Source organism: Peromyscus eremicus, chromosome 23, assembly GCF_949786415.1.
Source record: "Peromyscus eremicus chromosome 23, PerEre_H2_v1, whole genome shotgun sequence".
NCBI lineage: Eukaryota > Metazoa > Chordata > Mammalia > Rodentia > Cricetidae > Peromyscus > Peromyscus eremicus.
The window spans coordinates 11,910,542-11,932,313 of record NC_081438.1 but is presented as its reverse complement, the minus strand read 5'-3'; the positions used below and the strand labels follow the sequence as shown (position 1 = coordinate 11,932,313).

The window sequence follows — 21,772 nt, the reverse complement described above, 5'->3', positions numbered from 1 at the left end:
AAAGTCAAGCAATAAAAAAAGAAATTAATGATATGATCTCAAATAAGTAACTCAATGCTACACCTAAAGTTCTCAGAAAACCAACAACAAACCAAGCCGAAATCAAGGCTGGAAAAAAAAAAAAAATGATCTGGACAGGGAAAGGATTTATCACTAAGGGAAGGTCAAAGAGAGTTACAAACTAATACTGCAGTGGCTGGAAGTCATCTAATACATAAAGAATAACGTATGTGTACGTACGTGTGTGTGTGTGTGTGTGTGTGTGTGTGTGTGTGTGTGTGTGTGTGTGATATGTGGGTACACGGGTGATGTGTGGAGGTCAGAGGACAATCCATGTTGGTCTCCTGTTCATTGCTGCATACATACTATGTATCCATCTTTACATAGGTATCTGTGTGTGGCTTTTCAAGACAGGGTTCCTCTGTGTAGCCCTGACTGTCCTGGATCCGCCTGTCTCTGCTGAGATTGAGGTGTGCGCACTACGTCTGGCAAGAACAGCCTTTCAAAAAGGTATCACCTGCAATCAACACAGGCAGACACTAGAAGGAATGGAGAGTCTAGTACCAAACTTCCATATCTGCAAGCAACTCTCAACAAGAGTTGGGGGTAACACAGTCCATCTTCCACAGGTGAGAAAGAAGAGGCACACAAGGAAAGACATTGTGACCCTCACTTAGCAAGGTGAGCTGTGCAGATGAGCCTCCCCTCGGAGTCTCAGGAGAGCAGCGAGTGTTCATCCAGGACCGTAGATTTAAACAGCAAGACCAGACAGCAAAGTCACAAGCCAAGTGGCAATGGTATCAGGAAAAAAGGACTAGATGTCATTAAATAAAGCTGTCTGCTTCAAGGGACAGAGGAAAGTGAAAAGACAACCCACAAAATGGGAGAAAGGAAACTGACAAACCCAGACCTTCTGAGGGACACAGGACAGAGGATGGAGCTCTGTGTCACCCTAGATTCCAAAGCTAACACCACAGAAGTGTCAGACAGACAGCAGCAGACTCAGGTCTGTGCTCCATGAGAGTAATGACCACTAGGAGAGTAGGGCAGACTTAAGACTGAAGTCAGCATGGCTCATGACCATCACAACTCCAGTTCCAGGCAACCTGTCGCCTCTTCTAGTCTCCAAGCACACTAGGCAAGCCCATGGCCACATACATAAGGCAAACACTCACATGCCTCCAAAAACCAAAACAAAACCAAACAAACTAAAAAAAAGTCTGACTTTCTGCAGGTTACTTAATAATGAGAGAGAGAGAGAGAGAGAGAGAGAGAGAGAGAGAGAGAGAGAGAGAGAGAGAGAGAGAGAGAGTGTGTGTGTATGTGTGTGTGTGTGTGTGTGTATTTTAAAAATGTATTTTTGTGAAATGGTCATATTAAAAAAAAATCACTATTTTCTTTTATAAATTCTAAGCAATCAGTCGACAGGGAACTTACCCTGAAATCATTCTTAAACTTCTTTAAATCATCAATCTGTTTTCTATGTTCAGAAACAACCGGTGACACACCTGTAAAACCAAAACCTGTTAGACTCCAACTTACTTCCGACCTTAAACTGGAAATTCTATTAGCATGGGATATCAGAAATGAGAACAGAGGCCAGCTGTGGTGGCACACGCCTTTAATCCCAAATAGGGGAAGAGAGATAGAAGAAATGAGAACAGACCCATCACCTGAAGACTAACAATTTCAAATATCGGTTGTGCTTGGTGCTTATTAGCATGTGCGTTGCACACAAACAAACTTTAGAAAGAGGGCATGCAGTATGGAGCACGAAATTAGATAGACACGGTTCTTCAACAAACTCTAACCTTTGTTTTCAGCTTTTGAAAAGCTAGGTGATGTTTCACTTGCTTTAATATTTTCCTTATTCCCTGCAGGAGAGTTCTGCCTCTGATCTTGAAGCCTGGAATCTTTAGCTAGAAAACAAGTTAAAAAAGAAAACATCATCTGACAGACGTTAGGAAAGTAACATGAGAAAACACCGAACCCTTCTAATTTTCATTGGAACAAAGGTTCTTCTGCCCGGCTAGTTATCACACCAAAACTCAGTGAGCATGTTTATACAAGAGGCATGTGACACAGAGCAGGTCAGAACCTCTCCTACCAGAGGTTAAATAAGATACGCAGAAGAGCAGTACCACAGACAGGCCTCTTGTTTCCATAGAAACACCACTGTATATTCAGAATACAGCTCTTGGTCACACAGTGTTACAAAAGAAAGACCTCGGGTCGTACCCTCAATAGACGGGGTCAGAGCTCGGTTGGACGCAGGGCTGGCAGGGGTGGGAGACGCAGCGGGAACAGGCATGGAAACGGCTTCAGCAGGGATGATGCCAGCTTGGGGAGAAGCAAGCACAGGCCCACTGGGAGTGTTTCCAATACTGTTCTGCCTGGGAGACCTGGGTCTGTGAGTTTTTGGAGATAATCTTGGAACTAGAAGCAAGAAGATATTCATTAAACTCTTAGAAATATGACAGAAATTACCAATATCTAAGTACAGCTGTGGTTTTCCCTCCTAATTAAATCTATTAACTTTGAAGTATTTTGAATAAAGCTCAAAACCAGAGTTCAGTGGCAAGCCAAATTACACTGAAGGAAAACAAAACAAAACACCAAGGACATCCACAGTAGTAAGTTACTTTTCAAGATGAGAGAGAGATCCCTACTACACTGGTCTCCTTCCACCAACACAGTAATTAAAACCCCTTTGGTAGCTTGCTGCCTAGCCTATGTGCTGAAGGAGATTGAGACACAATTAGCCTAAAGGTGCAGCTAACACAGAACGAATGAATGACTACAAAATAACTGCTTAATGTTTCATAGTCCATTAAAAACCTATTTGCAGAGTTCAGACTCAAGGGCTTAATGAAAATGCCTCGATTTGCATCACTTTAGTGACTTTCCTTTGTGAAATCACAAGCATCACAGAAGGAAACTGTTCATTACTCTGACTTGTCCAATTAGTGTACAGAACAGCCCTGTACATGATTCTCATGCTAATGTATCCCTAGCAACTGTCTTTCTTATTTCTAATGAGGTTGCTACTCTCAAACTCAGTTCCAGACCATCCAACTAATGCCAAAGGAGTAGAACACCTCAAGATTCTCCTCTCACCTTCTATTTTCATTTTAATCTTCAGTTAAGAAGGTCAAGGGACACAGCACAAAGGAATTTACAGGGCAACTACTACAACTGCACACTATACAGGGGTGTAGGAAAAAACAAAACCAAACAAACCAAACCCAGATATGTGTCAGTCCTGGGCTTTTCTTGAAGCTGGCAAAGGCCTGGTGGCTGATGACGAACAGTAAGGAGGACGAGCAGAGCAGGCACAGGCTCTAGCTCTGCAGTCCTGGGAGGAAGCACTATGGACTGACCTACACAACAGGGAGTACTCTGGGCCTAATCCTACATCTGCTCAAAGTAGGACCTGATCACTACAGCTGCTGACAGTCAGCATCTTCTCGGGCAACTCATATAGAAAAATGAACTTCCTGCTGTGTAGACTAGTCCTTGAAGATCACCAGGTGAGTATCTGTTTATTCCACAAGCAGATGCCATGGAAACACACAGTGATAAGAAGCCTAAACATGTTTACAGATTGAATACAGAGTGATGGGACAGTCCTTCAACCAGTGTCCTGAGGATGTATGTGTGATATTCATAACTGGCAACTCTCACTTCCGCCACCATAGTTAATGTGACTCTATACCTCCTTTCAGATCTCAAGCTCGGCCTTTCTGGACATGTACCATAATGACAAAACCAGCACTGTCACAGGGTCATACCTACCCCCACTGACCACTGAGGACCACGTGCCCCCTGCAGGACTGGTCCTGGCCACTGGAGGAGCAGCTGCTTCACTTGGGGGGTTGTGGGATACAAACTCGAGGCCACTAGACATGGAGCCTCTCCCAGCGGAGACTCTGTGATTGCGAGGGTGCCGCTGTGCCTTTGGAGACATCCTTGGAGGGCCTGAGGGAGACACGATGGGCATCGGGTGAGTCCTGCATTGTCTGCCTCACTACGTTTTTGCTAAACACAGACACATACTCTTACTTCCCTAACAGATTCTCATTGGTTAAAAAAAATGAAATAAAACAAACACACTACTGATTTTTGGCCACACTAACAATTATTTTGTGGGATGTCAGTTATCTAAGTACATTTTATTTCCCCCTTTTAAGGTTTATTTTTACTTTTCACTATACTGTGTGTCTGTATGAGGGTATGTGCATGTGAGTTCAGGTATTGAACCACCTGGTGCTGGGAACTGAACTCAGGTCCTCCAGAAAAGCAGAAGCTCTCTAAGAGCTGACCCATCTTTCCAGCCTTGTTTCCCTTTATTTTTAAAGCAAGGGAGAAATAAAGTTGACTGATGGCGATAAATCAAAGAACACGGCATAACACTGCATAACTACATTTTGTATATAAGAACAAGTTATAATACCGTTTTAATAGGAATTATGGCTGAATGATAAGATAGTCTACTCTACCTTTCTACCCAATTTTACTACTTCCAAAATGAGACAAAAAATGTTTTTTTGCAGTGCTAGGGACCCCATACTTGCTAGGACAGCATTCTATATCTGAGGTATATCCTTTAGGGTGATGGGGAGGGGGAGTATTTTTAAGCAGAAACTCAGTTCTCTTATCCCTCTTTTACCACGATCATCACTTTTACAAATCGTGACTTAGGCAGTCCTCACACATAAGGCCAGGAGGAGGAGCTCTGGCAGAAATGTGCACTGTGTCAACTGGTGACACTGTCAGCGACTCTGCCAGCCATTAGGGATGGCTGTGTCTACAGCCATCTGCTGTGTAGTACTAAGCCACTGAGTAAAAACCCAAGCCCAAACTACCCTTCTCAGAGCCCTAAGTGTGGCTCCTAATACATGCTCTCCCTCTGTGTCCTCAGTGGGAATATAGTCAGAATGATCTCAGAAAATACTAACCAATGTCAGGACTTTATTTTTTTTTAATTTATTAATTATTTTATGTGTATGATGGGGGGGCTTAAACGTGCCACGGCATGTGTGAAGTCAACTTTGTGGAGTCAGTTCTTTCTTTCCATCTTTCCATGGGTTCCAGAGACCAAACTTAAGGTCCTGAGGCTTGCAGAGCAAGGACTTGTAGCCAGAGCCAGCTCACTAGCCTACTGCTAGAGGGCTTTCACCTGGAATACCAGCACCCTGGACCAATGTAGAGCATTCTCTGTGGGCACCAGGAGCAGCCCTCCCACCTGACTTCAATGCCATGTTCACAGTTCACCTGTGCTCACAGCTCCTAAGCTAAGGCGTTCTCATGGAATAAACACCTTTAACCCATGGTCTGCAACAGAGTTCCATGTTGCAGCTAGGACCACTACGAAAGGCACGCATTACAAATTCAGTGAAATTTGCCTTTGCAACATTACAATCTTCAGCCATGAAGCTCCCTTCTGCCTGGTTGAAAATTTAGAAGTAGCCAATATAGTTTACTCCCAAGCTGTTCTTCAGGAAACTATCGGTCTTGATCAGCTATATTTTTCATGACTTTTACCAAGACAATCTGATTAGAGTATTAACAGAAATACTCTGAACAAAGGACATTGTCATTCAGAACAAAAAGATTTTTTTAACTGACAAATTGCATCAAATCAGAATGCTACCTTTTGGGGGCAGGGTGTGGGAGTGGCTGGGACAAGGTCTCACCATGTACTCCTGGCTGGCTTAGAACTCATTCAAAGCCAAGCTGACCTTAAACTTCTGGCAACCCTCTTGCCTATGTCCCGGGCACTGGGATAACAGGTGTGTGCCACCATTCAAAAGATATGACAGGCAACAATGGTCAATTCAGCATCAAATACAATTTTGACAACAGCAAAGAAGACCAAAAAAAAAAAAAAAAAAAAAAAAAAAAAAAGAGCCTCAAATTTATACCTGTTTTTTAATTGATAAATTTTAGATAAATGCCTCCCCCCAGATTAAAAAAGCCTTTCACTATATTGATAGTGCAAAACTAATTTAAAAATAATTATTAAATTAAATTTACAGTTCCTCAGGCACTCTAAAAACTACTGTTACCTGAGGATAGACATACAAAGCCACTATAAGGGATATCATGAATCACAAGGGACCCCAAAATAGCAGGCCTGCCTTTGGCCAACAGGAAGCTTCACTGGCACCATGGCCAGGGAGCTGGAATGTGGCAGGCCTCTATCCACCATGCCCCGGAGCGGCAAGTGGATCACAGCCCCGGTTCATCACTGTTACTGTGTTGGGCCTGTGACCTTCCTAGGCTCCAAAGGAGCGCCATTTAAAACAGGTCAGATCCCATCTTTCCATCCAGGACAGTGCAGAGCTTTACACACAGCACTTAGCAAGTTTCACTGTAGTGACCAACAGGTTACTAGAAATAGTTTTAATAAACTAAAGTTAAACACGGAAATTATAGGTTATTAACTAGTGGAGAGGAAACTACTCTGTAATCATAAACTCACAAAGGAGTTACACAGAGACAGACAAAAACATGAACAATCGTGGTATTGTACCTTCTGAAGACATGCGTTTAGGCACAGTAGAGACAGGAGCTGGAGAACCATGAGCAGAGGGGTGAGACGGGGGTCTGGATGGCCTCGAGGGGGGCCTGGAGGGCGGCCGTGTAGGGGTGGCTGCCCGAGGTGGAAGAGAGTTGGGACCTGACTGGTAGCGAGAAGGTGGGCGAGAGGAAGGAGATGGGCAAGGCGATGGCCAGGGAACACCTGACAGAACAAATGATATGAAGGAAAGTATAAAAACTAAAGAAAAAAATGAGGGAAAAAGTAAACAGAAAAAAAGTAAAATGACAAAAATGATTTCTTGTACATTTTAACCCTTTGAGGACAGTCATTTGATTTGTGCTAAGTTTTAGCATAACTTAACTGACACAAATTCACATTTTCTTTAACCTCCTTCAAAGTACGTCTGTTTAAATGAATCCACGTTCCCAAAGGGTTAATGAGGATCTACACACACTACTGGAGAAGACAGTTACGACTCTGCCTAGTACCCCACTTCTTCAGCTGTTGTGAAGAGAATATCACACACACAGATAATTTCCCTCAACAACACAGTAACTCCTGCTCAGGAAGGAAGGTCATCTCCTTTACTGGCTTTAGCTCTGAACAGTAACGAAATAGCAGCTACTGAATCCAATGTAAGAGCTGTTTCCTTACGTTCACCTGAGATTTTCATCAGGTCTACATCTGAACCCAAGTGTCAGTTTCAAAGCTCACTAACCCAGTCCCATTTAGGTAGAAATAAAAACTTACTTCTAATGTTTTCTAGAATGCTGGGTAACAGCACTGGGTGCTTTTGTAAACCAATCTCATTTCAACACACTAGAAAGGGCCTACCTACCTACCTACAGCCTGCTGTACCCAGGTGAAGACCTGCCAACTGCCCAGCCAGGCCTGGTGGCCACTCCCCTGGTGCTTAGCCAACAGTCCAGGGCCCCTCTACAGGGGGCTCCATACTCTGGAGTAGACACATTTCTCAGCTCCCCTTCAAGTTTTTAACTTGAAAATTCTGTTCATAAATAACTGAAAACCTTTACTCGGTGAGCAAAGACATTTTCACCACCACTGCTAGGTATAGAAATATCCCAAGTGTTTACTCGGAGAGGAATTCTAGACAGACTCCATGGAAACAAATGAAACTAGAAAGGTAGTGTCCCCTGTTTGCACTCATCTGATTTCCTCTCCTCCCTTCCCTTCTTTAAGATGGGGTCTCACATGACCCAGAATGCCTTTCACTGCTCATCCCTCTGCCTCAGGTATGGGCCTCCTCATCCAGCTTGTACCCCTGAAACTGGCTGTGCACTCTTCTCCCGAGTAACAACACACCACTGCTGTTAACAATCACACGTGCACAGCATTCATTCATTTCTGCTGCTTCGTCTACCAGATTTCTACTAACACCTGTCATCTGTGCTCACCCGACTCATGACACCCCAAAAACTGCCATCCTACTCAAGAGCCAAGCTGCTGTGCACTAACACCTGCCCGCAGAAACCAAAGGTTCTGTGCTGTATTTTCAGCACGGTTCTCTCATCATTTTATTCCCATGACTCTTGCTCATGTCTGATATTATAAATATTACCCCAAGTTTGTCCTTGAAGTAAACAGAATGGAAATCCATCACAGTTAATAAAATGAATCTGCATTAACTGGAGTATCTTCCACATGAACTATGCCTACAGTTTTATTACCCAGGGCTTTTTAAATTGAGACCCTCCTCAAGAGTTTCCAATTTTGTATGTGGAGTGTTCTTAGGCCATATGAGTATGAGAGACATGCAACAGCTCAGGACCGTGTTGTCCCTTTAAATGCGCCAAGGACATATATGATGTTATACTATCTGATAGCCACAAAACAAAACTAAGTTAGAGATAATAAAAACTACTTCACAAAATTCAAAAACGGCATGCACATTCCTATCCATTATGTAAACTCTTAAATATTTAGATATCTCTATATTTGATAACATTAACAAATCTGGTCAAAATACTTGCCTCCATTAACTACTCTTTGGTCTGAACCAGAGTTCGGGTTGAAGTCTGAAGTGTGAGAAGCGGCTCTTGATGGCATGGAGCCTGGTCCAGGCTGGCCCATCCGTGGTGAGCTCTGTCTCCCACTTCCCCAGGATATGACTTCTCTGTTTCTTTGTCCAGGAGGAATATATTTATTTTCCCTGGAAATAAGAGCCCCTCTAAATCATTTATGCTAAGAAGTGTGGGACTAACAGAATACACTTAAAGGTACAGTAGGTAGAAGAGCATTTCTCACACAGGCTCAGTCAGTACCACACGGCCTGAGTTCCTCCCACCAACAGTTTAACAAGCTGTGCTCATTTCAACCTCCTGACACTCTGTGATGTTAGAAGAATCACAAAACTCAGCTATCAAACCATGAAGACAGAACACAGCTTGTGCTGTTCCCACAATGTAGCAGATTTGGACAACGTGTTTATGAAGAAACGAGAGGCCCACGAGCCCCACAAAGCACTCAACCACTGATTATCACATCTCCCCTCCAGTTCACTTCACACTGGTTTGAGCTCACGTGCTCTCAGAACAAGCATCAGTAAAAGCTCAATTTCCGAGCAAGGCTCAAGTTTCCTGGTTTCCAGCCTTCCCACAGCGAGTCTTCTAGCAGCTAACCACTCCTCTCGGCTGCACACTGTCACACAGACAGGGCTCGGACTCAGAGCGTGTTTGTTCCTCAATGTTACCTACAAGCCCCTCTTCAAATATGGCACACAAGTACTTCTGGCACCTGCCATGGCATCCAAAATACTGAACCTGGGTTCTTAGCCCTCGCCTGAAGAGGCCAGACTCTTACAGGATCATGTTTCTGCAGGTGGAAAAAAAAAATTTCCCACGCTGCCAGTGGCAAACAGGCCCCATTATCTTATCACAAATGTCACCTCCTGATGAGGTTTGTTCCCACTCTAGATGTCCCTAGTACTCTGAACAGACCTTCACCCTGCAGGCCACAGTGTAGAGCTCCTCGGGGTCTGGGCGGGGTCCTCGGATGTCCAACATGTGACTCCAGAAAGCTGAATCCCCAAAGATACTATCAGGATGACCACTGTCTTTTCTCTAACCGAATCTTACACCCAACCCACCAGCATTTTCTCCCTAAGCGTCAAGAAAGAGGAAGCAGTTGGACGACATCTTCCCACCCAGCCGGGGAATGGTCCAAACACTGTGTTGTGGACCCCGTAATACCTGGTGTTTGGGCCGTGCGCCTCGCGCTCGCTGCAGTTCCTCTGGACCGCCGTGTACTTTTCTTCCTCGCTCCGGTCGTCATTCTCAAGGGCCACACGGGCTTTGTACTGAGCGCTGGATTCGATCTCCTCCGCTAACTGGTTGGCCCTTGCCTCCCGCTTGAGAAACTCTTCTGAGTTATCCCTTTCTAAGGGAACCCTGAACACAAAGAAAAGAAGACAGTCACCGTCTCACCATCACACTTCTGTTCTGGGTCACACACAACTATGAAGAAAGTTTACAGCATGGGGTCACCAGAGACATTGTCAAAGTAAGGGGGGTTTGCTCTCAAAAATCCAAACACGTATTCTTTGTCACATAGAAGAACATTTACCATTTCAGGAAATGATTCATGCAAACCCATATCACTGGGAATTTAACTTTTTTACAATTTGAAAACAAAGACAAAATGTATTTTAACCCGAAAAGAAGGTAGGGGGGGGGGGGACTACATTTATTCACTGTTTTATTGTGAGCTTGAAAGCCTAAAAAGTTAAAAGAAAGAATATCACATTTTTGTTTTATTTATTTATTTAGTTTTTTTGGGACAGGGTTTCTCTGTGTAGCCCTGGACAACCTGGAACTCACTCTGTAGACCAGGCTGGCCTCGAACTTACAGAGATCCACCTTCCTCTTCCTCTTGAGTGCTGGGATTAAACATGTGTGCCATCAGCACCAGGCTTTCTTTGTTTTTGTTTCGATGTGTAATTTAAAATAAAACAGAAACATTTATTCAACAACATCATTTAAGCTGATGAAGACAAATTAGCTAAAAGAAAAGAGAACTTTGGGAACTTACGTATATGAAGATAAACTGCTATCGTATGTGGACACTACACCGTAGTTCTCCTCGTTATATCGAAACATATCATTGGGATCCCATCCATTAGACTAGAAGGAAAATGAAGGTCATTTTTCAAAATCAACTTTTTAATTCAGCTGCTACCAATTCTTGCAATAACACCTAACAAACTGCACTGGCTGGACCTAATCCCATCCCTTCCCTCCAGAAATGCCAAATTTGCCTTTAGAAACCTTTTAAAAAGGGGCTGGAGAGATGACTCAGCAGTTAAGAGCACTGGCTGCTCTTCCAGAGGTTCTGAGTTCAATGCCCAGCACCATAAGGTGGCTCACAACTATCTATAATGAGATCTGGTGCCCTCTTCTGGCATGCAGGCATACACACTGGCAGGATACTGTATGCATAAGAAAGAAGAAAGAAAGAAAGAAAGAAAGAAAGAAAGAAAGAAAGAAAGAAAGAAGGAAGGAAGGAAGGAAGGAAGGAAGGAAGGAAGGAAGGAAGGAAAGAAGGAAGGAAAGAAAAAAAGAAGGAAAGAAAGAAAAAAAGAAAGAAAGAAACCTTTTCAAGAAAGCTAGACATAGCTCATGCCTGTCATACCAGCACTTAGGAAACTGAGACAGGAGGATGTTTTGAGTTCAAGGCCAGCCTGGGCTATAGTAAAAAAGGCCCTATTTCAAAAAACAAAAACAAACAAACAAAAGAACAACTCTTTAGGAAGAACTCTTCTTACATGTATCACCCCCTTAAATTGGTAGGTGATTATCTGAGAGGATATGAGAAAAACTTAGAATATCCAGCCACATCATTAATCCGGGGCCTCTGGGTCAGAGTTCTGTCCTTCAGCGTACTAACAGCCTTCCCTACAACTTCCACCCCTAAAGTGGGTCTTAGAAGGGCAAGAGGTGCATTGTGATAGCCAAAAACCTTTGGGAAAGGAAAAGCAGTCCATTTTTCCTATTGATTCCCATGCCCTGCCACCGTCCCTTCCCCGAGGCAGGTAAGGAAGGGCAGCATAGAGCAATGGGAAGGCAAATGGGATGATAGCACACAAGCTGAGGTTTACAACTGTCTGCCATGAACAGCTGCAGGACGACGATCTCAGCAACAGCTCTGGGTCTCACTGCCCTAACTTCCAACCTCAGCACTGCTACCCTCCATCAGCGGAGGAGGGAACTGCCACTATCCAAACATGGGCTGCATCCTTCAACAGGGAAGAACTGGGGCTAATAGAGCAGAGTCTTCAGTGGCAAGTACCAATAGATGGCTTGTCACGTACCTCTCTCATGTCCAGTTCTCCTTCAAAAACCTGACAGGCTAAAGCTGGAGAGATGGCTCAGTGGTCAAGAACACATATTATTTTTCCAGAGGACATGGTGGAGGAAGAGAGCTAACTCCCACAAGATGTCTTCAGGACTCCATTTGCACACCATGGTGTCTGTCTCTCTGTCTCTGTCTCGTAAATTGTTTTTAATTGGAAGACTATGACTTCACTAATCTATGAATGATGCACCAAACTAAACAAAAAATATCCACTAAAACTAAGCATCTTCAAATTCCAAGGCACATAAATAACTACTATTAGGAACTTCTTGAGCTTAAGCCAATGGTTTTAAGGTTAAGAGCTCTTACTACTGAGCCGGGTGTGGTGGTGCAGGCCTTTAATCCTAGCACTCAGGACGTATAGCAGACGGATCTGATTTCAAGAACAGCCAAGTCTACAGAGCAAGTTCCAGGATAGCCAAAGCTACATAGAGAAATTTTGTCTAAAAACAAAAACACTCAACAACTAAGAAACTTTGTCTTAAACAAAAAAAGAGTAAATAAAATAAAACACAACCAAAAAGAGGTCTTGGTACCCTTGCAGCAGAATGAGGCTGGATTCGTAGCACCTGCACGGCAGCTCTCAAGTCCTAGAATTCCAGCTCCAGGGAATCTGTTGCCCTTCTGGTCTTTATGTGTACATAACTTATTTATATTCTCTCTCTCTCTCTCTCTCTCTCTCTCTCTCTCTCTCAATACATATTTTTAGAATTTAAATACAGTATTGCTATTCTGCAACTTGCTTTTTTTTGTTAATAAGTATATTAGGTATCTTTCCTATTTGAATACTGGTTTTTGGTAGGAATGTATTTCTATTAAGAAATTTATGCTTTTCTAATGGGTACCTACTAACAGAAATAATGCTGCAAAATACCTTGAAACATAATTATTTGCATGTATTAGAGATATATTAGCACTAAAGTAAATATTCTGTTTTTAATTTATATAATTACCTTTTTCTTTTTTTTTTTCTTTCTTTTTTTTTCCTCGAGACAGGGTTTCTGTGTAGCTTTGAGCCTTTTCCTGGAACTCACTTGGTAGCCCAGGCTGGCCTCGAACTCACAGAGATTCGCCTGGCTCTGCCTCCCGAGTGCTGGGATTAAAGGCGTGCGCCACCACCGCCCGGCAATTTCCTTTTTCTTAAAAAGACAAAGTCTCAGTAGGGCAGTGGTAGCGCACGCCTTTAATCCCAGCACTCAAGAGGCAGAGCCAGGCGAATCTCTGTGAGTTCAAGGCCAGCCTGGTCTACAAAGTGAGTTCCAGGACAGGCTCCAAAACTACACAGAGAAAACCTGTCCTGAAAAACCAAAAAGAAAAGAAACAAAACAATGTCGCACAGTGTAGCCAAAGCGGGCCTTGAACTCACAGAAACCAACTGTCTCTACCTCCTAACGTGTTAGGACTAAAGGTGTGCACCACCACAATCAGCTAAAAATCTTAGTAGGATTGATAGAATAAATAACATTTTAAACTTTAATCAACACTGCCCCTCTCCCCACAAAGGCCTCAACGAACTTATCCCCCTAACTACCAGAGTAAAAAGTGTACCTGTTTCCCATCTCAAGGTGTAGTGATACACATGTGAGAACCATTATAATAGTTTAGGTGAATCTTTAAAGTTTGAAGATGAACAATGACAGCTTTCCAAGGCAGTTCTGTTCTATCAGCCAGGTGAGCTCTTAGAGAAGACACTCTTACTACATTACTATGCCTCAGACAGTAGACTCAGGTGCTCTGCTCACAACAGAAGGTTCTTTGCTCACGTAACCTTATTTATGGTTAACATTAAATCTCTATGCGCTAAGGGACTGGAGAGATAGCTCAGTGGTTATAAGCACTGGCTGCTCTTCCAGAGGACCTGGGTTCAATTCCCAGCCCCTGTGGAAACTTACAACCGTCTGTAGCTCTAGTTCTAGGTTATCGGACACCCTCTTCTGTCCTCTAAGAGGTAGGTGCACAGACATACATGCAATACACTCAGACCCCTAAAATAAAAATAAAATTGAAAAAGCTCTATGCTCTATCACAAAGTCTACTACAATTTGACTTGTAGATGGCATGTCAGGAGAAAACCAAAACAATACATTTAGATAAACACACATTTCAGAAACAAGTTTCTGTAGAGAATGACACTAATTTAAGTTCAAGGAATTTAGGCAATACTTTAATTTTTTTGGTGTTTTGTTTTTTTCAAGACAGGGTTTCTCTGTGTAGCCTTGGAGCCTGTCCTGGAACTCGCTCTGTAGACCAGGCTGGCCTGGAACTCAGAGATTCGCCTGGCTCTGCCTCCCGAGTGCTGGGATTAAAGGCCTGTGCCACCACCACCCAGCGCAATGCTTTAATTTTTATATAATGAAATTGTTTATCTTTTGTGATTGCTATTTTTTCACCCCCAAGACAGGATCTCACTGGGTAGCCCTGGCTAGTCTCGAACTTGCTATGTAGACCTGTCCGTATCTGCCTCCAGAAATTAAAGCCAGGTAACACCACACCGGCTGATTTGGCTTTTTTGAGTAAGAGTCTTATACAGTGCAGGCTAGCATCAAAATTTCTCTATAGTGAAGGCTGATCCTGAACTCCTAACCCTTCTACCTCTACCTCCTGTGTGCTGACATCACAACTGGCACACCGAACCTAAAATCTTATCTTAATGATAACTTTCTCTTCCTCAAGCAAAAAGGCTAACTTTTGACTTCAACTTTAGGAAAGTCAACACACAGTTAAATGCTACCTGCCTCAGGCTGCTTATTTTACAACACAGGCTGTCATCACTTAACTTAGTTTCCAGTAGTAAACACGTATCACTATTTTATGACAAGGAAGTAATTGCATGAGTGCTGAGCCCTCAAGTCAAGGCGAAAGGCTTTTCTTAGTCTCTGCTCTATATGTTAAATTGAGAGCTGGGGCATGCCAAGCACGTCGGACAGTCACAGATGGCACTCACCACGTCATTCTCCAGAGCCTCCAGCTCCTCGCTGGCTGTGAGCTCCCCTGCATCCCAGGGTTCCAGGTCCCTCTCCTTGTGCTCACCATTCACTTTGGCGCTGACAGCAGAGTCGGTAAAAGCATCTGTGAAGACACAATGGGCAGGCGACACTGAGATACAGACGAGTAACCACGGGAAAGAAAGTGACTTTCTGGTATCTAAGTAATAATCCAGTCAACTCCAGCACAGGTAACTAGTGAAGGCATTTCCTCTCATCACTTCATGCACTCGAGCTAACAGTGAGTTCATGCTCTCTTTCACTGAATAGAGCCTCAATTAAGACACATCCTTTCTGTGGTGTTTTGTTTTAGACAGTGTCTTCCTGGGTAGCCCTAGCTGGCCTCAAACTCAGTATGCAGCCCAGGCTCTCCTTGCACTTTAGCACTCAGGACGGCCAGCAAGTGCGCATGTGTGACTGGGCAGAACGGGTTAACTGTGCAAGCTTAAGTATCTGTGCAGGGTCAGTGTCCAGACGGATCTTCTGACAATACGTGTGGTAAGTTAAACCATTCTGAGTGACCCTTCCCTTTCCCAAACACCCTCAACACCACCCTTCTAAGCAGCTCAGACTCTGCAGAACTGCCTGTCTCTAGCAGGCTCACCACTTCTAGGATCCGAGCCTGGCTTAGAAGCTTTGCAACACCTACATGCTCAGCTCATCTTATTGCTAAGGAAAAGAAATGCTCCACAGCTGGAGTTAAAAGAGCTAGAAAGCATTAGGAGTGCTCTGCAGATACAGGTGCACACTTAAATGCTCACACTCACACATCTTTCTAACACAGTAATGTTTTTGACTTGCTCTGCCAGAGACCACAAGCTCCCAAACTCTTTTGCCTTGACCCTTATGACAAGTTGCTACAAAGAGCAGGAGAAGAAAAATCCGTTAAGGTCTAGAGTTACTCCACAAAGGAAGACTATTCCAGGGGTTTGATATGGTACTGCTCCGGCATAGTATCCCCAAGGGTCAAGGCATTGCCAAAGTAAGACACGTGAGTGGAAAATTTTAGGCAGAGCATTGGAAGGCTAACTAGCCCTAACCTCCTCTTTCCAAATGAGTAGCATGTAAACATGAATGTGTACGTACCATGCACGCTGGGCAAAAAGCTGCCTATCTCTCCAGCAGATGTCTCTGCTGCTATCAGTTATAAGGGCCCAGAATGCACACAGGGAGCCCCTCAGAGCAGAAGACGACTGGAGTTGGACTCTGGATAAAGCTTTTAGCAGAGGACAAGACACTGCTCATCTTCAACACCCCATCTTCATCTGGGGGCCATAAATAGCCCTATATATCTAGCCTCATTACTTCCTGCAAGCTTGTCTCAATCCTGTTCATCACCTGAAAGCTCTATCAGCTGTCGGCAAATGTTAGTTTATAAAGCTGGAGAGGTGGCTCTGTTCTTGGAGAGGACCTGGGTTCAGTTACCAACACCCACAACCACCTGTAACTCCAGCTCCGGAAGATCTGATGCCCTCTTCTAGACTCTGTGGGCATCTGCACTCAGGTGAACACACTCACACACTCCTAATCAAAAATAATCTTTTTTAAAATTAATTTACTCAGTCAGGTGCGGTGGTACACACCTTTAGTCCCAGCATTCGGGAGGCAGAGGCAGGTGGATCTGAGTTTGAGGCCAGCCTGGTGTACAGAGAGTTCTAGGACAGCCTAGAGAAAGCCTGTCTTGAAAAACCAAAACAACTAAAAGATAAAGAAAAGAAGAGAAAAGCAACAACAAAAAATTTAATTTACTCATGTATACTTTCAGGAAGAAAAGAGATTCCAACAAAAGTAGCAAATAATTGTTTGTTAGGATCCTGAGATTCCTTTAACTACAAGGGACTGAAAACACAAAAGGAGACTCCAGGGTACTTAGAACCAGTCAGAATCATCTCTATGCAAAGCTGCAACACTGTTCATAAACAAGATCCTGTTAACATGTCGACCACTACTTTCCAAAAGCACACATTTAAGTGAACAAAACATTTACTTAGATACAAACCCTCAGCCTACAACGCTAACTAACACCCCAATTCAGGAAGTTAAAACTCACAGCCGGGAGATGTGCCCCCAACACTGCGAGGCTGAGCGAAGAGCTTCACTGCTGTACAATACATACAATAAGAACCTGCTTGGAGGGAGAACAAAGGCAAAAGAAAGAGAGGGGGAGAGAGAGACAGAGACAGTTAAAGGAAGAATGGAGAGGAGACATGATAAAAGTTAAAGTATACAAGACTGACCCATAGCCACACACAATTATACTTTTTTGGGAAGAGACAGAACCTTGCTACATACACAGCCTAGTATGGTGGCCTAGAACTCTGAGATGACCCATCCTAAGCCTCAGGGAATACAGACAGATGTGTTCCAAAGCTGACCTAAATGGATCTTTTCTTGTATGGGGGAGGTATGTGAAAATTTCAGAAGATTTAGGGATGAGCCAAGAGCTCCTCTCAAAGTACCACTCTAAGGGAAAAAAGAAAAAGGAAAAGCTACAAAACCAACCCACAGACCTTTAACTACTGTGTGTGTGTGTGTGTGTGTGTGTGTGTGTGTGTGTGTGTCCTGATCTTGAGCAGCATCAGACAGAAGCCTACTCAGAAAACAGCACAGGATGAGTGAGCAGGCAGCGGGGGGTGGGGGGTGGGGGTGGGGGGTGGGGGGGGGTGGGGGGGGGTGGGGGGGGTTCTCAGGACCAGACTCCCACTGCCATCCATGACGCAGGTTGTACAAAGAAGGCATTTTTGCTTGGCCTGCTTCAGGTTCACTACTGCATACTATAAAGAAGAAGTATTCACACACTGTAACTTAGCAGGATGCTTTATTTGAAGGCAGAAATGGAAGCAAGGAAAACAGAAAGGCCACAAGAAATGGCATTCCATCACAAAGCAAGCAGCTTTCTTTCTTTTCTTTAAATTTATTTTTAAATAAATTTTTATTTTTATTTATTTTTATGTGTACTGGTGTTTTGTCTGTGTGAGGGTGTGGGATCCCTTGGAACTGGAGCTACAGACAGTTGTGAGCTGCCATGTGGGTGCTGGGAACTGAACCTGGGTCCTCTGGAAGAGCAGCCAGTGCTCTTAACCCGTAAGCCATTTTCCTAGCCCCATAAGCAGCTTTCTGAAGCCAGTTTATAGGAGGCTTCAGCCCTGAATACCAGACTTCAGAACAACATACTCTCACGATCTAAAGGGAACCAAGAGCAAAGTGGTCTGTTCCACATTCTGAGCAACAGCCACCACGGCAGAGGGAATGGTCCCACCTGTACAATGAACGTCCAGTATTTCTTTTATAGCAGATTAGACTGTGAAAGCATGGCTGCTGGTGCCCAGATATCCCAGCCACATTCTAGTCAAGGGCAGGACATGTTCCTACCACAACTCAAAGTCTTATCAATTTTCTACTGTGGTCTACAGCAAGACATAAGTGCTGTAAAAGCAAGATGCAGTCCAGAGCCAGTGACAGACGTGTGGGAACTGGTTCTGGGGACAGGAGGAGGGAAAGTTATATCAGAAGAGGAGGAAAGAACGGTTCAGTTATCTCTGTGTCCCACTCCCTGCCTTATAAACACACACCTTAGGCCTCCAGACTAGAGCGAGGTAAGGTCCATCTATACCCCCACTTCTATGCCTCACTCACAAATGGCCATCTGTAGGTTGGGTTACTGGTGCCACCTAGTGGTGGTCAGAAGGAAACACTTTTCTCCTGCCCCATTTATATTCTGCTCCTCAAACTCAAGTCAACTCTAGCTCAGAGAAAATATTCAACTTCACCAGGCATGTTGGCTCATGCAAGCAACTGAGTCAGCATGGGGTGCACTGTGAGTTTCAGGCTTTTGACAACAGTCAAACTTGTCCAAGAATTGGGGTTTTTTTTCTTATTATGAAACTGGCTGGCAAGATGATTTGGCACTGAGTCCTAAATGGCTAAGGCAGAGAATTAAGTGCCCTGCGTGGTCCTCTGAACTCCATATGCTTTAAAATTATGAAGTGTAAATGTTTCTACAGACCTATTAAAACACTTACTGATGCTATTGGGGCCGTACTTATCTTTGTTCTTTATCATGTCATTGTGTTTGTATCTTAACATCTATTAATGTGATATATGTAGAAGCTACAAAGCTTGTGTGGAGGTCAGAGGACAAACGTGTCAGCTCTCTCCTCTCACCGCATGGCTCCTGGGGTCGAACCCTGGCCCTGCTTGGTGGCAGGTGCCTTTATCCCCGGAGCTGTCATCTTGCCAGACCTGAAGAGTATTTTTAAGGCAAAGCCAGAGTAGCAGTCAAGTAAGTAAAATGTTAGTATTATATTACAAATAAACAAAAAATTAAATTTATAGAAACTACAAAATGGGGTATGGTGCAACTAAACGGCAGAACGCCGGCTGCTTCCATGTGCTTCCTTCCTAGCTCCACAAACACTAACCAAGGGCCCGTGAGGGGCTCAGCGGGGAGAGTCTGCTGTGCAAGGCTGACAGTCTGAGTTCAATGCCGGAACATGTAGAGGTGGGAGGAGAAACTCTCAGAACTTGGTCCCTGACCTCCACATGTGTGTACCACCCATCTACCCTCTATGAAATTAAGAAAAATTGAATCCTGCCTTTGTGTTGACTGTCCCCTAGAAGTAGAGGAAGCTGAACCCAAGCCCATCTTTTTAGAATTTACTCTATCAAGTGCTTACATAGAATCAAAATGGGTTATTTTGTTCTTGAGACCAGAGCTTATTCTATACAGCCCAAAATGACCTGGAACTCAGTATGAGACCGAAACTACGCTGTAATGTATGGCAATCCTCCTGCCTCCAAGTGCCTAATGCTGAGATTATAAGCATGCGCCACCATGCCAGTTAATCAGAAACAAGCTCTAAGAAGCAGAGGGCTGCAGCTGAACACAACAGACAGGGACTGGGGCTAGCTCAGGGGCAGAATGCAGGCCTGCTACGCACAAGGCCTTGCTTTCAAAGGCCCTGCACCACAAGTACACACACATTACATGGCCAAGTGCAACGCACACAAATGACCCTACTTTCTGTTTTGAAATACTGAAGAACACTGCATGCAGTAGAACAATGCCTGCAATACCCAGGATGCAGTGGGTGAGGAACAGAAGTTACAAGTCATGCTCAGCTACATGAAAATCTCCAAGGCAGCCTGTGATAAATAAGACCTTGTCCCCAAAACAAATAAATACACACAAATAAATAATAAATAAAAAGACTGGAGAGATGCCTCAAGCATTTAACAGTACATATTGCTCTTCCAGAGGACCCAAATTCAATCCCAACACCAATGTTGGATGCTTCACAATCAATCACCTGTTAACTCCAGCTGCAGGGTACCCATGCTCAAGTGCACACACCAGACACACATATACATACTTAAAAATAAAGCTGGGCGGTGGTGGTGCACGCCTTTAATCCCAGCACTCTGGAGGCAGAGACAGGTGGTTCTCTGTGAGTTTGAGGCCAGCCTGGTCTACAGAGCTAGTTTCAAGACAGCCAGGGCTACACAGAGAAACCCTGTCTCAAAAAAAAAATAAAATAAAATAATAATAATAATAAGTTAAGATATATCTTAAAAATAAAACAGAACAAAAAACCACCAAGCAAAGAAACGTGGGAAGGGCAGAAGAGAAGAACAGGCCTCTGAAGACTACAATGACTGTGGTCAGAGCTGACAGTCTTGCATAAACTGCTACACAAGATGAAGGGTAATGTTCCTAGTGAAACATTGCTCTGCAAAAAAAAAAAAAAAAAAAGTCAATCTGAAAGTCGATCCCTGACATACTGTCATCAAAAACTCACACTCAGATCTGATGCATCAAGTCCCTACTCACAGCAGAGCAACAGCATCTGTCTGAAAAGCCCACTAGCAGATACTTCCTATTCTGAGTATCTTCAGTTATTTCTGCACTGATTGTAGTTCTGAGCCCACTGAACAAAACACATTATTTCCTTGACTAAAAGTCAATAAACGGTTTGTTTTATACTCTGTACAGATGATCAAACACACAACCACAAAATGCAAGGCTTTGAGGAGCCCCAGTCAGGTAACAGTTGCTCCTTCAACAGAAAACTTTAAAGCAGAGAATTAAGAAGAGCTACAGTATCAAAATAAAACCTTGCCCCAGGCTATCTTGACTCTCACCAAGGCAGGGTGGGACAGAAAGCCAGGCCTCTTTAGGCACAAAAGTAGGCAAAGGGATCTTCCCTGCATAATCTTTTCCTGCCTCCAAAACTGAAATCCAGCTTGTCTTTAAAGCTCATTTGTGTTCATGAAAACTCTTACTGGTCAATAGGACTCACTCAACTGGGGACCATGGATGTGTCAAAATTTTCTGGGGAGCAGGACAGACTTCAAAGCAAAAACCAGTAACAAAGAGCCACCCCAAATACCAAGTGTTAAGCAGAAATTCAAAGTTACCAAATTCCCTACATAATATAACAGGATGCTACATTCTCAGAAAACCACACCTAACTGCTTCCAGGACACTAACATGCACTGGGGTTGTCTAATCCAGAGGTGGCTACAAAAGGGTCATTTGCCCGGTCTCCTGCAAGGAGTTGTATGTAAATGATCTCTAGGGGGAATCTTATAATCCTATGATTCCAAACTGAAAAGCAGTGAAGCTACTTTCATGCAGTCCTTCACAGACATACTGAATGCACAGCTGGAAATTTAATACCCTCCTCTCCCCCACCCCCACCCAGGCTAAGTTTAACCCTCAAAATAGCTGTGCACATTTTACTTATGCTATGATGCTTCTGAGCAAAGAAAGATTTACATGTGCCGAGCTCACTTTTCAAATCTAACACTTTGTTTTTACTGTCCAAAGTGTATGAAGGGCTGGAGAGAGGGCTTAGCAGTGAAGAGCACAGGC

General features: G+C 43.7%; 1 protein-coding gene across 6 annotated transcripts in view; it reads right to left on the bottom strand.

Moving 5' to 3' along the window:
- Nucleotides 1-21,772, bottom strand: part of Atxn2 (ataxin 2) — a 98,320-nt gene that overhangs the window by 26,927 nt on the left and 49,621 nt on the right. For 5 of the 6 annotated variants that reach the window (XM_059249660.1, XM_059249661.1, XM_059249664.1 and 2 more), the window contains exons 6-14: nt 14,859-14,983; nt 10,592-10,683; nt 9,754-9,951; nt 8,536-8,714; nt 6,536-6,745; nt 3,796-3,978; nt 2,239-2,436; nt 1,812-1,919; nt 1,438-1,508 (exon numbers count right to left, since the gene is read on the bottom strand). In XM_059249660.1, the coding sequence (XP_059105643.1) occupies nt 1,438-1,508; nt 1,812-1,919; nt 2,239-2,436; nt 3,796-3,978; nt 6,536-6,745; nt 8,536-8,714; nt 9,754-9,951; nt 10,592-10,683; nt 14,859-14,983 (1,364 nt within the window). The remainder of the gene's footprint in view (nt 1-1,437; nt 1,509-1,811; nt 1,920-2,238; nt 2,437-3,795; nt 3,979-6,535; nt 6,746-8,535; nt 8,715-9,753; nt 9,952-10,591; nt 10,684-14,858; nt 14,984-21,772) is intronic. The other variant, XM_059249665.1, reaches the window with a different exon arrangement.